This window comes from Palaemon carinicauda, chromosome 40 (genome assembly GCF_036898095.1).
Source record: "Palaemon carinicauda isolate YSFRI2023 chromosome 40, ASM3689809v2, whole genome shotgun sequence".
Classification (NCBI taxonomy): Eukaryota; Metazoa; Arthropoda; class Malacostraca; order Decapoda; family Palaemonidae; genus Palaemon; species Palaemon carinicauda.
In genome coordinates, this window is record NC_090764.1 from 50,829,311 (window position 1) to 50,845,626 (window position 16,316).

General features: G+C 35.8%; 1 protein-coding gene across 3 annotated transcripts; it reads left to right on the forward strand.

Annotated features, from left to right (window-relative positions):
• Positions 1–288: 288 nt before the first annotated feature.
• Ran (RAN, member RAS oncogene family) lies at positions 289–15,045 on the forward strand. 3 transcript variants are annotated; one of them, XM_068363726.1, is made up of 4 exons: positions 289–433; positions 11,209–11,419; positions 11,720–11,975; positions 14,458–15,045. In XM_068363726.1, exons 2-4 carry the CDS (start codon positions 11,244–11,246, stop codon positions 14,671–14,673), a joined length of 648 nt encoding a protein of 215 aa, XP_068219827.1. In that variant the 5' UTR covers positions 289–433; positions 11,209–11,243; the 3' UTR covers positions 14,674–15,045. The 3 variants fall into 3 exon arrangements, with proteins under 3 accessions (XP_068219827.1, XP_068219829.1, XP_068219828.1); XM_068363728.1 differs by lacking the exon at positions 289–433 and adding an exon at positions 689–707; XM_068363727.1 differs by lacking the exon at positions 289–433 and adding an exon at positions 714–732.
• Positions 15,046–16,316: the final 1,271 nt, after the last annotated feature.

The window sequence follows — 16,316 nt, forward strand, 5'->3', positions numbered from 1 at the left end:
GTAAACAAAGCCATACCAGCTGAACTATTTCACTGCATGATAATTGATTACCATGTTTTGGTAACAATATGTTATAAAATTTTCTGAAACAGAAAATATATGTTTAACAATGATCAAGAATTTACTTTATACTGATTGTCTATTCCATGGAGATCGCGTGTTTCTTATGACGTCATACAGGAAGAATCTAGAATTCGAACCCTCATGAAGTTTCTTTTAATTATGTCACTACACCTGAAAACCACAAAATAAAAAAATATATAATTTATGACAGTAATTATTAAAAAAGTTACTGATAATCCATATATTTTTTAAAAGGAATAATTTAAAATAAAAATTTGAATTTGGCGGTTCTAGCAACGAACGTCCATAGCGGAGTCTTCTATTGCCGCCACCTTAACTCATTGACGGGATTCTAGTCCGTACGACTCTTGTAAGTAATCACATTTTATCGTGTTCTAACGATATAATCCTATTGTATTTCGGTGTTCTGGGTTCGCAAATTGTAGAATATTTTACGTACAATGTTCTTGCATCAAAATATATTTGAGAAATTTCTTACTTTATCAGATATTTCGAAAATTATCTTTGCCCTTGATGTGAAAATCCCGTCCAACAAAGAAGATGGCGATTGGCGCTCTTTGCCAACATTTTTAAGTACACATTGAGTATGATTTGACTGGGTGGAATGGAACAATATTCACACCGTGAATTTCTGGAAATTGTAGAAATGTGCTTTTATCAATTTTTTCTAGTTTGATATACTTCAAACTCGTTTATAAAGATCCTTGCTAAAACTAATGTTGTTTTCAAAGGAATTAAACGTGGTGTAACTTTACATTTGTCCTTTGTGATATAGGACGTAGCTTATTTTTAATTTAGTTTTAGTTTATTTTCTTCACAATTGTTTCTTATTAACGGCGTTAGACTACCTTAAGCCTTAAGAAGTGAACCTTAGTGTGCCGGTTAAAACTACCTTAACTCAGGGTCACTCGGAAAGTGTGTTGTCATCATATTCATATGTATAACTAGGGATTATTAGTTATTTTCCTCTAAACTTTTACTATTCCATAGCCAGGTATGCACACAGTATAAGTTATTCCGTAAAGCCTAATGCCGGTAGGCTATGATCCCACTATAGCGGGAAAACTGTGTTTGCTTTATCTTTATGCAATAATGCCGACTTCATCCTTTTCTAGACCGTTTGTCTGAATGGTTTGCTGCTCAGTAGATTTGAAAAATTGTGTCGTTTAGGGAAGAAACTAAATGACCTTTAACATAGGTGAGATTCTGCCCTGGAACTTTAAAACCGAATATTAGTAATAGGGCAGAGCTGTGCTTGCTTTGTTTCAGCTGTATTTTCAGGTAGTCTGAAATATACTAGTATGAGTTTGTTCATGAAAACTATATGGAGCCTTTGTATATCCGCAGCCAGTTCCTCTCATATTTATTAAAAATAAACCAACTAACCTAAACTTTCCCTCCCAACCTAACCTACAAGCTGTATCCTTACCTACCTACTAACGCTTCCCTGCGACCCTTCTTGCACTGCCGTATTCTGTTAGCCATAATCAAACGCACAGGTGGCCGCTATCATACATACACCCCAACTACTTTTTAGGATGGCATAAATTCCCAACTGTAGCCTATAGTTGTATAAATTCTCATAAATATCTCAAACACTTGAAGATATGGTAGTTTGAAACTTGGTCCACGCCCTAAATCTATCCGTGAGTCTGTAATTCTAGTCCGATGATTTATTAGCTGTGTTGATGTGCTTTGAAATGTTGGAGCCTCTGTATATCAGCGGCCAGTTCCTCTTGCGAGCATGAAATGTGGACAACTAACCTAAACTCCCCTCTAAGCTAACCTACAAGCAGTGCCCTTACCTACTTAACTAATGCTGGGTTTAACACTTCGTATTCTTAGTTTGCCATCATAAATGCACCCTGAAATGTTATTTAATTTATCCTGTAAATCGCTTAGCTTAACAATTTGTGTGCTGTGCATGTCATACTGAAATTTAGAATTGCCTGTGCATCTTATTTTTGAACTGTCAGACTATCAGACCCCACTCAGGAAGTGGCATTTTCGGTACAAATGTTAATTTTATTCTATGCAATTTTGGATAAGCCTCTAGAATTTAAAGTCCATACCCTGTAATTTAGAGCTTCTAACAACCTAGGTAGGTTCATTTATAAGTCAAATTTATTCTGACATATTTGAGTTTTAGTCTTGCCTTGGATCTCCGAAGAACAGATCATGAGTAATTAACGTGAAAAGTCGATTAGATCTTGTGGACTGGTTTTATGGTCTTATTACGTTCCTGTTTTCTATGGCAACTAAGAACATCAATGGGTAATAGTTTACAACACCACGTTCTCCATTTACTCCAATATAATGTAATCCTGCAGTTCTTACCTTCTTGCACAGTAATTAGGTGGTTATTTAAATTCCGGGAAAGCAATAATTAGCAAGACATGTTGAAGAGGGGGGAAGGGGATATATAAAGAAAATAGCTCGGTTTCTTCACTAAACGACTTGGAACTGACATGTCAACATCGTCAACCAAACAGAATTCGTGATGCCAGCGTACATAAACAGAAGTTCGTGATGCCAGCGTACATTTTATATACTATATTCAAATTATACTTAATTAAAAGTGGATTAATTACTCAAAAGTGTCCATAAAATAATTGAATATACAGTATATAAAATGTACGCTGGCATCACGAATTCTGTTTGGTTGACGATGTTGACATGTCAGTTCCAAGTCGTTTAGTGAGGAAACCGAGCTATTTTTTTCTATAACCCCTTCCCCCCTCTTAAACATATTTTGCTTATTATTGCTCTCCCAGAATTTAAATAACCACCTAATTACTGTGCAAGAAGGTGAGAACTGCGGGATTACATTATATTGGAGTAAATGGAGAGCGTGTTGTTGTAAACTATTACCCATCAATGTATGAAAGGGGTAGGGAATTTGGATTTTTGTACTTAAGGTACACCCTCATTACCTAATCTTAAAAGCTGTCCTTCCTCCTGTTGTGGCCAAGTTTAAACCTTTGTAGAATGATAGTCAAGGCTTTTCTCTCCCAGAAAATGAGATTTTCCATCCCCTATTCTAAGAAATTATTCTTAGTGGTGTCTCACCATCCTTGCCTAGTTCATCCACAGCACTATTTGCTGAACTCCACCGTGGCTCGCTTTGCTTGCAGTTTAGCAGGCAAGAATTACCTATTGCTCTGTGCACGTTGGTTACGTAGGCTGTCGTTTGAGTGGACTTTTAAATTACCAATTATGCATTAACTTCTTTCAATTGGTCCTCTCTGCTATGGCTCTCTCACAATTAAACGTTTTGCTCCTCTTCTGAAAAGTGATATGTTATGTGGCTGTTTGGTTTGGATTAACTAATCAATCACTTAGTTCAATATGAATATAATCAATCACTGTAGTGCTAACTAATTAATCACTTGGTTTAATATATAGACAAACACTAATGCTGTAGCTGCATCCTGGTTGCAAAAATTACATTCCAAGAGACTTTCATTCTTGTGTGTGGGGTGCCGGACAGGAATAGCGATGATAGTGCCTAAGAGGTTGGGAAGGTAGAATTAAATGGGCGGTTAGGTATAGAGGGCTGCCGTAGGTAAACACAAGTGATTTATCAAATAAATGCTTCTGGTCTATGCTTCGGCTTTTGATGACTGCCGAACACAGTACAATACATTGATAAATAGCCTTCTTGAAGCTTTAAGAGTACCTTGTGAAATGATTTCCCTTCATTATAGAACAATGAATAGTTTTTATTCTGTACATGATTGCAATGTAGATTAACATAGGGATTTGTGGTGTCGATCTTCAAACACTTCAGTCCCTTCCATCCAACTAGTAAGCTCATATTGAGGGGGCAAACATGTACTTAAGTTTTAAGTAAAAGTTACATGAAAGAAATCAGTAGTAAGAAGATTGTTTAAAACTACCTAACCAGTTTTAATCACTAGTGGGAGTAAAGGGAATAGGATACAGTACTGTATGTTTGTTATAGATGTCAGGAAAATAAGTACAGTACGGGTACTGGGAACAGAGATATTAGAAGCAATGTTGCTTGCCAAAATAAAGTATACCTAACCACAGTTTGTATAACACAAACAAATTCCTGTTGATATAAACATTTGATTGGGGTCTATTCCCCAAAACCCTTTTCTTTATTCGACTTCTCAATACATAAGGATAAACTGTAAATTTTTGCAGCTTCTAGAATTACTGTACTACCCAACATTTGAGAATTCTGAATGTAAACAGTGACTGATGCCTCTTATTACTGAATAGCCAAGTTCTTGATTGTAATTTTTCTAGAAGGAAAATATAAAAATAATTGATATGTAAACCAACACTTCTGAATTTTTTCTACCTTTCTTAAAGTTGCTGAATTAAAGTTCCTCCCATTCTAGCCATTTGAGCATATCAACGTTTACTTTTGAGAATACACTACTGCGATTCTAGGGTACATGTGCATGTTGGATTTTTCTGGTTAATGGAGCCTACACTTACTACCTGGTGAATACTGTACTCAAAATCATAATTTTTCACAATACTTTACACCTACCAGCAATTGCATGTTGTTTGTGGCTCCTGTCAGAATGTTATAAAGTAGTACAGAGTTGTCTGCCACAACTCGACATCATCAACAAAATTCGTAAGTTTCTTGGTCAATGCCTCTTAGTGACCAGGAACTCCTTCACTTTGTCTGACACAGTGTTTGCTTGTTGGATATTTTTTAGATGCTATTCTCTGCAATCTCAAGAAGGTAACTTTGATTAAACCAAAATTACAAGGCTTGGCAGTTCTTGATCTCTCTCTCTCCCTCGTTATTTCCGAAATGCGTCAAAGGCTTCTCAGTGAAATCTGAAGTAGCACTGCTCAGTGGTTGAGGATTCCTGTTGGGTTAAGATAGGGGAATTCTAAGTTTAAGAAATATGTTGATGAGCTCGGTTGCCAAACCCAATTAATTGGGACTTTTGTCAACTTTGAATTTGCCGAAGAGCATGAGCATTTTCTCCTTTCTGCCAGAATCTATGAATTGTTAGTGTTGATCTCCTCAGAGTTTGGAATGACCCTAGTTGCCCCAAGCAGAGTGGTATCCTGATTAGCTAATTGTGTGGTTCTGTGAGACATGAGGCTTGGCTGTGCTTCTGTCAGCTGCTCCTTCAGAATTACGTTCATTTTGTGAAGTCGCCATACGTCTTGAATGGAGACTTGAAACGTCCGAATGGGAGTCCCTCGGTTACCTTTGAGAGTGATGTCTTTGCAATCCACTGATAGTTTGAAGTGGGCCATTTTAGCAATTGGGGTTATAGAAGGCGATGTATCTCCAGCAAAGGTATCTTTGTAGCAGATCATGAATCTTGCCTTCCTCTTCCAAAAAGCTCCTCAATAGTGCTTGGTTCCTGCCTCTTTTAACACTGCCATTTCCACTATTGTTAGTAATATCATTACTATTATCAAATTTACCATTTTTACTTTTACTGATATTAATATCATTATTATTTTTTTTTTTTCTCCTTTTTTTATTACTACTATTTTTGTTAATATTTTTATTATTCCTATTTCTGTATTGTAATTACAACAATTATTTCCTTGTTTATATTTTTTACAACTATTTCCAGTTTTCACCGTAACGAAATATTTTCATTTTTTTGTATTTCTAAGCATATTGTTACTAAACTATTGATTACTAATTTTAACTGTGGTTACGTCTCATGAACACAAATCCTGTATATCACATTGATCCTGATGAAAACTTTATTGATTTTGTGAACACATCTGATCTGTTTTCCTGTAAATATTACACTACTGACACATTTAATGATTCTCTCCCTAATCATATGCGGCAATGCCTTTCATTAATAAGTTTTAATATTCGAAGTTTCAAGAAAAACCATGACGAATTTATTGGCTACTTAAATAACTGCAACCATGATTTTGATATCATTGTATTGACCGAAACATGGGCTAAGGAAGAAACTCACTGCATGAATTATCTTCCTGGGTATAATGCGTGTCACAATTATCGGGAAGGTCGGAGGGGCGGCGGTGTGAGCATTTTCGTTAAAGACTCTATTGATTTTCAACCTCTTGATGACTTCTTCAACATTTCTAATGATAATTTTGAAAGTGTCGGTGTAACGGTTTCTATACCAAACTCGCCTCATAAAACAGTAATCTTAGGTATCTACAGACGTCCAGGAGGTAACGGAAATATGTTTTTCGACTCGTTAGAGGAGGTGCTAAGAAATCCAGGTATCTCCCCTATGAATACAATTGTCGCTGGGGACTTTAACATCTGCTTAATGAGGGAAGGGGAGAGCGAGACCACCCGCAGACTGATTAACACAATGCGATCTTTTGACTTTCGCCCGTCAATAACTAGACCAACAAGAGTCGGCTCGAATGACTCGCTGTCTTGTATCGACCATATTTGGGCAAATAATAATCTTGTTGGTAATAGTGGGATATTCTTAGCAGATATCACAGATCATTTCCCAATTTTCTGTAGTCTATTAATGCCTATATTAAACAACGTAGACAACAAAATAAAAATTCAATTCAGAGATATGAGCGAAGTGAATGACAGGAAATTCACGGAACTCCTGAGGGGGAAAGACTGGACCGAATATGGTCAAGCCTCATTAGATCCTCACCTGGGGGCGGCCTCTTTTACGGATGAAATAGACAGCTTTTTCAATGAATGCTTTCCTTTAAAAACAAAATATGTAAGTGTTAAAAGATTGGTGAATAAGTGGCTCTCCAAAGGGCTACTGAAATCAATTAACATTAAACATAATTTATATCGAAGAATGAAATTGGGTGCTTATAGTGCCCAACGCTATAGAAACTATTGTAATATGTTGCTTACATTAATTCGCGTGGCAAAGAAAAAATATTTTGATAGTACTTTTGATCAACTCCGAAATGATGCTAAAAAATCCTGGGATCTCATAAATTCGTCCCTTAGGCCTGGAAAGAAAAAGCGCACTTCGCTAAGAAAACTCATTGGTCGTAACGGCGAAACTATTACTGACAGCCAACAGATTGCAAATGCTTTTAATCTTCATTTCTCTACAATTGGCATTACTCTCCGAGATGCCCTGCCTCAAAATAATCAGTTAGATTTTCATTCCTATTTGCCTCCTTCAAATCAGCACTCTATTTATTTGACCCCATCTTCTCCACTTGAAGTAATCAACATTATAAAAAGACTAAAGAACAAAAAAGCAAATATTCATTCTCCCCCAACTAAACTATATAAGAATAATGCTAGTTTACTTGCCTTTCCTATATCCTTATTGTTCAACCGTTGTATTGCCTCTGGCATTTATCCTGACATTTTTAAAATAGCATGCGTTACTGTGCTACATAAGTCTGGTGATAAATCGGATGTCAATAACTATAGACCAATAAGTTGCCTTCCCTTATTGAATAAAATTTTTGAAAAATTATTGTACAATCGACTCTACTCTTTCTTTACTAGATGTAATATCTTTTCTTCCTGTCAGTATGGCTTTCTGCGTGGCATTAGTACAAGTGATGCTGTAAATGACCTTCTTGAAAATATCTACAATGCGATGAATAAAAATGAATACCTTGGTGCGGTCTTTTTAGATTTGAGTAAAGCCTTTGACACAGTGTCTCATGATGTGCTGCTTAAAAAGCTCGAACATTATGGAATACGTGGAAATGCGTTACTCTTACTAAAATCCTACTTAACGAGTCGTAAACAATTTGTGACCCTCGATGGCCATCTCTCAGAGGTTATGGATGTCAAAATAGGTGTTCCCCAGGGATCAGTCCTAGGACCGTTATTTTTCCTCGCCTATATCAATGATCTACCTCGATCAGTAGGTAGGTTAAGCTCCATACTCTTTGCCGATGACACTACGCTTCACTTTAGACATAAAAATATCTACTCCCTCTGTGATACACTAACCAATGATTTAACTCGTGTAAAAAACTGGCTACTAGCAAATAAGTTAACCTTAAATGAAAGAAAGACATACTTCATAATCTTTTCTCTACGTAGAGTTCCTGATAACATAAGGGTTTCTATAGGAAATCACACTCTGGATCAGAAGTCCAGTGGTAAATTTTTAGGGATAATTCTTGATAATAAACTAACTTTCTGTGAGCATGTAAATATGACAGTTAATAAAATTGCCAAAGTAATGGGTATCATATATAGATTAAAAGAGTATTTCCCCTTATATATTATAAAACAATTGTATCACTCGTTAGTATCTCCTCACCTAAATTACTGCAATACGGCGTGGGGGAGTAGTAGTAGAAATGTCTTGCAACCATTAATTGTAATTCAAAAAAGACTGGTAAGAATCATAAGCTCCAGTGATTACTTAGCTCATACATCGCCACTTTTCCGGTCTCTCTCGATATTGAAGCTGGAAGACAATTATAAGCTCTCCTTAATGAATATGATGTTCCAAACACTTATTTTGAACAAATTTCCAGATTTAAGACGAAAAATAATTCAGGAACAATCAGTTCATCCATATGGAACAAGAAATTCAAACTTAACTCTCCCTTTCATACGTATTAATAGATGCGAGCAATCGTATCTATACCAAGGTATTAAACTTTGGAATACTCTGCCCGCTTATCTAAAGGCACTGCTTAGCGTTCGGTCTTTTAAGAAATCATATACAAATCTCCTGTTATCTGGGTATTAAGCTTTATTAATAAATATTTATACTTGCCTACCTAACCACAACGCAAGTATGTTTCATTGTTTAGAATATTTTTTTATTTGTAAAACTAGTTCTTTTACTGAGTTTTTTGCTTAATATCTACAATTTTTTCAATGTATATACCATTAGCTTTCATATACCATCTTTCCTTATCATATAAATATGCATTTCCATTGTTTTTAGGCTAAGATTCTCATTTATATGTATCTATTTGTATACATATGATTATGTATATGTATGCGTACATTTTGTATATCTATATCCATATTTACTTTATTTTTTATTTTTACTTAATTGATGATATTATTTTGTTGTATTATTGCCCGAAGAGCTCTGCTCCACATGGGCTTGGACTGAGTCTTTTTTTCTTTTTGTAAATCTTTGAATGTAAATATTTTTTGTCCAATAAACATTATTATTATTATTATTATTATTATTATTATTATTATTAGTGTGTGTTCCATAGTATACCAGTCTGAGACCTCAATCCCATCACTCCCAGGTGATCACAGGAATTAATAAGATGCCCAGTGTGTAGTAAATGCTGTGTTATGTAACTTGATTAGGACCCATCCCCCTCAGATGTGATATTGATAGGCATCAGAGAGATACCTTGTTTTTTGAAGCCCCTGTAGTGCTTCTTAACTCGGACTCTAAGGCCCGAGTGTTGCAATCTAATTATTAGCTCCTGTAGGAACAAGAATGAGTTGTCCAAGACTTTGCCTTGTGGCTTTGTGAGACCAGCATGTCTATGCAGTTTTGTCTAGAGTGGAAGTGTGCTATCCCTAGCATGAGTGGATGATTGAGGGCACCAGACCACCTTCCTTCCCTCCATGTATCGTAGTGATAATTTGTCCACAAGCCCTTGGAGGGTAATAAGGGTTGATTGCGCCACTTCCCTCGTTGGACAACTATGCATTTGATGCAAGTCTAGGAAAGTAGAATGACTGGCTTTTATTTCGGTTTTCAGACTCATTAAAATTTTATTTTTCATCAAAGCGAAAGACTTGATGCTTTTAGTAGACCTGGAGGAATGAGGGAGTGTCAGAGATCCTTGCATCAGAATTCTCTGAAGTACCTCTGCTCCATTCACAAAGGAGTAGTGAATGCATTCAAAGGCTTGTTCTTTGGGATGTCCTCTGCTCCACAGATGGTCATCATGTTGGCTTTACCAGTTTATATAGGGTAAATACCTTATACAGAGTCCTCTCTTGCCTAATACTTGTGTCCGCAGAGGAGCAGGTGTTATAGTATTGACACTGCCTCCTTGATTTTTGTCACAGTCTGGGTATGAAAGTGAAGTTGGATCTCGGCTAAACTGGTTAAGCTCCAAGACATACTAATTGACAAGGTGGCAGAAAGTCTATCAGGCTCTCGCCCTTGAAAAGTTCAGGCAGTTGGTTTAACAGGTCATTGCCATAGAGGATTAACCTGCTTGGCTTTGCGAATTGTTCTTTGGTCATCTGTCCCTAGAGTCAGAGCCTCAGACTCCTCCTCAAGTTACTGGTTTATTGGTGTTTTTAGCAACACTGCAGCAGGTTGAAGCAATTATGACAGCCAGAGGTCTCTCTTCCCACCCTGTTTCAGTCTACTGTAATAGGTGTGGAATTATCTTACCTACTGGATGAGCAACAGGAAGTCCTTGACTCTTTGAGATAGCTTGTTGTCAATTGGACGCTGAATCTTCTTTCAGGGTGGGTGTGAAATTAATTGCATCTGCACATCAGTGTTCTAGAAATGCATATAATTTTTTTAGCTTTGGATGACGAATCACTGTTGTGTTAATAGCAACTCAAGACCACGCTGGTCCATTTCTACAAGTAAAGAGGGATTTTTGGGCCAAATGAACTATCCAGTAGACTAGCTCAGTTGTGTCAAAGGCAAGTTGCATGGCAGAAAGGCATATTTGTATTATAGGTCTCATCAGTGATAAAATAGAACAATATCAGCTAAATCGGAAGCTCCTAGTTTTCTTTTATCCCATCACAGACACATGGATACTCTAAACCTTTCCCCTTAGTACTCGACTTGATCAGACATAATAAAGTATTGTTGGTCTTGTTGAATCTCAGAATGCTCCATAAACCTTCCGTATTCCTGCTAGCAGAGTGGGATACCAATCTTCTTATTCTTCTAGTTAGGTCCTGAGGGAGATAATCTGTGGCCCGTACTTCTCTGTTAGCCACACTTTCGGGGTTACCACCAGTCTGTGAATAAACTCCTACCTTTTACCGGTATTCTAAAACATGTATATCTGGAATTAATCATTGCAGACACACACTCCTTTTAAATGTTGCAGTTGTATATAGTTTTTAAAAGAATAAAACTTTTATTTAACAATTTATGACTTTTTTTTTTTATTATGATAGATTTAGAAATGACCCAAGATGTTGCCTTGGACAAAATGTTACTGTAAATTGATAACAGATTTAACTTTTTATTTCAGGACCTGCCATCTTGGAAACTTGCAACTAATATAAAATGGCTGCTGAACAAGATATGCCAACATTCAAGTTGGTTTTAGTTGGTGATGGTGGTACTGGAAAAACAACTTTCGTCAAGAGACATTTAACTGGTGAATTTGAAAAGAAATATGTTGCAACACTAGGAGTTGAAGTACATCCACTTGTTTTCCACACAAACAGAGGGCCTATCAAGTAAGTTGAAAGGATTTATATATGTATGTATATATATATTATATATATATATATGTATTATATATATATATTATATATATATATATATGTGTGTATATATATGTATATATATATATATATATATATAGAATACCAGGGAATTCAGTTACAGTTACAGTACCAGTTTTTCAGTAATGGTTTGAGTTATTGAAGGAAAGGTTTGGAACAATTCTGTAAAAACTGAAAATTTTGCACTTGCACTGTTTACTCGTTAGGTAGTTATATGAATCCTTTTTGTAAACACTTTGAAAATTTTTGCAGATTTAACGTATGGGACACTGCTGGTCAAGAAAAGCTAGGAGGTTTGAGAGATGGTTATTATATTCAGGCCCACTGTGCAGTCATAATGTTTGATGTAACTTCAAGAGTTACTTATAAGAACGTCCCTAATTGGCATCGTGATCTTGTCCGTGTATGTGAAAACATCCCTATTGTACTTTGTGGCAATAAGGTAGATGTAAAAGATCGTAAGGTGAAAGCAAAATCCATCATATTTCACAGGAAGAAGAATCTTCAGGTGAGTGTTATTACCAAACTGTTCAGCAATTTAAAAAAGTAATTTAAGTATACGTTAGGTTACTAGACATACCATTAAGAAATATTGCCTGCCCTTAACGATCTATATAAACACTATAGTAAATTCTTTTTAGTGAGGCAGATTTATACCAACTCGCAGGGGTGCCCTTTTATCTCGGAAAAGTTTCCTGATCGCTGATTGGTTGGACAAGATAATTAACCAATCAGATAGCAGGAAACATTTCCAAGTTAAAAGGGCACCACTGCACCTCATAAAAAAAAAAAAAAAAAAAAAATGAGTATAGTCCATGTGTAGATCAGTGCTGCACTGTAAATGCAAGGAAATACTAATATCTTGTTTTCATGAAATAGGAAATTCCTTCCTACAATGAATGTTGGCTGATTCTATCTGCAAATGCCAATTCTATTATGGACTTCAGACCGTATAATTACTATGATGAAAAAAATTATATTTTTGTATAACTATTAAAATTTTTTACTTATATTTTGATCATGATTATGAGCCAAGCAGCATAAGGGGCTGGTGAAAAATCTTATGAAGTAAGGAAAAAGAAATTTAGAAGTACGTACAGGTTGAATTCTAAAAGTGAAAATGGGAGCATGAACTGCTATGCTTAATTTCTATATAATATTCAGCGTTATGTTGTGAATTCTTATCTTATATAAATCCTTGGATAATTGGTTCACAAACAATTATTACTATTATTCAAGGAGTTTGTCAGTATTACTAAGTTTGGAAACTGGTTTGGTTAATTAAATTTGTCATTTCTACCTTTATAGCAGTTATGTCTGTATCTGGAAGTCACTGCCTTATTTGAAATTTCTACAAAAATGCAAATTGAAAGGAGCCCTTACCTTAGCAGCTTTGACTTCAGTTCACTGTGAAAGGGTGGATTTTGGTCTTCCAAAATTTGTTAGAATTGTAGCAGCCTTGTGGCTAACACCTCTTGTAACACACTAATCATGGGTTGGAAGTTTGAGCCTTGCTCAAAAAAAAAATTTATCGTAGCCTATAGGTCTACATGCTAAGTCATCAGTAGTCATGGCCACGCTCTTCCTTGGCCTAGCTTGGGTCGATAGGCAAGGGACAGTGACAGTGCCCTAGAGACTTACCGCATATACGTATCAGCACCAGGGTGGGTCAGACTATGACTGCTGATCACTCAGCCCGCAAGGAGAGGTTGCAGACACTAACATAACTATCGAGCTTGAGTGGTGCTCGAACCTCGGCTTGAGCTGGACTTGAAACCCAGGCAGGGACAATTCCAATTGGTCACCACAACCCAACAAATGCTCATCTTTTCACTTGACCACTTTGACTCTTCTTTTTGGGACCCATGTTTACAATCTAAAAGCAAAAGTATACTATGGCGGCAGTTTACATCCACATTTATAGTGATGGGTATGCAGTTGATTATAACTTCATTCTCCATCATAATGCTCAATACTACAGATTATTCTAATAGTTTTATTCAATCTGTCACTAAGTTGTGGATTAATCATCCTAAATTGTCAGTTGAATCAGTGGAACTTCAAACTTATTGCAGATGTTTAATGTTGAGCTGATTGGCACATGTCTAACGCATATTAGAATTGACAGATCTATTATTGATGCTGATCTAAAAATATTTTCTATTGATATTAAATAATACTTATATAGTTTATTTCCTTTCATTACTGGGCTACTTTCCCTTTAGGGAATCGTGGGGCTTTTAGCTTCTGCTTTTTCAGCCATGATTATTGTATCTTGGCCAGAAATAATATAGTCATGTTACATCGGACAGGTTAATGTGGTATTCAGCACTTAAAATCAAAGAATATTCATTGAAATGAACAATTTTCAAATTAAATTTTTTTATTTCTAATATTTACCTGGAGTTCATGCAAATTTTCCCGCCTGCTTCCACTCACAGTGGCCATAATTTTATCAGTTGCTTATACAGTACTTAACAAAGAAAAGGAATGAGAATAGAAGTGCTCTATCTGCAACTCCTGGCCACACTGAAGGGTATTACATAGGTCATAGAGAGTTTAATTTTCTTTGATTCTTACTCTAAGCTTTCTATAAAAAATTAACTGCACATGAACTTCATACAAGAATTGAAATAACTTTTTAGGATTTAATAAAGTTGATAAATTACTTCTAATATAAGGCTCTTACAATGTTAGCTTGAATATTTATCTTGATATATAATATAGACCTCACTGCATCAGGTGAATGTTAATGTGGTGGTAGATTATTATTTTATCATTAAAGTGATATTTTAGTATTTTTTAAAAACTAAGATATATCAAATCTGCAGTTCAATACCTTTCATTGAAACTCTGGATGTCTTAAGCAGTTGAAATTAGTTTGAATGCGCATTATGTGGTTCTTTAACTTTTTTTTTTTTGTGTTAGTATTTTCTTTCTGTTATCATAGATTCTAGAATTTGTAATACAGTACTATTGTTGTTCCACAGTATTATGACATCTCTGCAAAATCAAATTACAACTTCGAGAAGCCCTTCCTCTGGCTTGCTAGGAAGCTCATCGGAGATCCCAACCTTGAATTTGTGGCAATGCCTGCCCTTCTTCCTCCTGAAGTTACCATGGACCCACAATGGCAGCAACAGATTGAAAATGACCTACAAGAAGCCTCTCAGACTGCACTTCCGGAAGATGATGAAGACTTGTAGGTTTAACTGTGATATATAAACAGTAGATTATAACCTCTCCACTTTACTTTTATAAGAATGTTAAGATTATGTTTACAATAGCTTTACATTTGGATTATTTTTGTTACTCTATCATCCAAATTGACAAGTGTCTATATATATATACTTTTTTTTGTGAAGCCGGATGTTTTCCATCAAAAAAAATTCCTGTTATACATTGAATTGATTGAAAACCGCATTACTTTGCAGCAGATAAATTTTTCCATTTATGTTGCGTTCTTCTGCTATGAATCAATTGGAAACCACAGAAAAGTTGGTAATAATTGGTTTAAAATGAATGTATGGGCATTATGCCCTATGACAACTCCATTTTTTAATAAATTAGGAAATTCTTGTTAGTTTTGATTTCCCCTGTACTGAAGTGAGTTATTTTTTAATTTAGTATATTTTAGACAAAGCCCATAAAAGGTTAAACCATATATACTATTTAGCTCAAATTTAAACCTGGGGTTGCAGTCTTGCTAGGTAATGTTCTGGTAGAGATTACCAGATAGTTTTAATTTTACTCTATTAGTTAATGTGGAAAACTTTTTAGTTTGATGTTTTCTTGAAATTTAATGTATGTTGAGTTCTGTAATAAGAAACTTTTCCTTCATCCAAAGTCTACATTCAATTGCATACACATGTATTAAATGGATTTGGGTAGGATCCTCTTCCCAGGTAATGTGATCGCCCCAGACATGACTAGGAAAACTGAGCCAGCGAATGGTTAAGGTTTTTGGCTAGTATCGGTTTACTAGGCCTTTGAACCAACCGGGAAGGAGATTTGGGTAGAAGGTAAATGTAATGGAGTAGCAGTAAATTAATACTCCCAAAACTAAATTACTGAATATTTTATCATTACGAATGAAATTAAAACCAAAGTTTTATGTAAACGTTTATAGTAAGACGAAACGAGGATTCTGAATATTGGTCGAGTAATACATGCCGATGTGTACTACAGAATCGTGCAGCCAACTTGCACGCAAGCTAATGGCCATCGTTTTGTTGGCCATATCTGCTATTCATGTGAAAGGGTATATTGGATGAGGTGTTCAACACAACTATTTCTCGAGTATTGCAGGACAAGCTAAAGTTTTTCAGTGCACTGATTAAATTAAAGGAAAATGGATATTGAGGGTGATTGATTTTTGAGGCCAGTTCTCCTTGGTAAAGATAATGTTGGATCTGGGGCATTGTTCCCCTATATTGGTGATAACAAATGATGGTTAGGAAGTTTTGGAACTCGGGGACGAAAAGTGGATGAAACCATCAAATTCTCAATGCAAAATCCGAGTCTAAACTGTTAAGGTCAAGTATGATGAATATATCGAAACAAATTCAACATGCACCATCTAAGGGGGGAAAGAAGTTGAGAGAATGACTTCCACCTTGGTAATATCCTGAACTGCATACTGTGAATTGTAACCTTGATTTAATGAAATGGGGAATGAAGAACTGGAGTATGGTGGTAGTATATTGGTTGGGGGGAAGACTACAAAATGAACAGTAGGTTGACAAAGGCACTAGCCACCTTTGATAAACTATCGGTGAGTGTTGGATCATTTTACTGGCCAAATAGTACTACATTGTATTTCTTTCTTACAGCTCGATTTTCCTTTGCC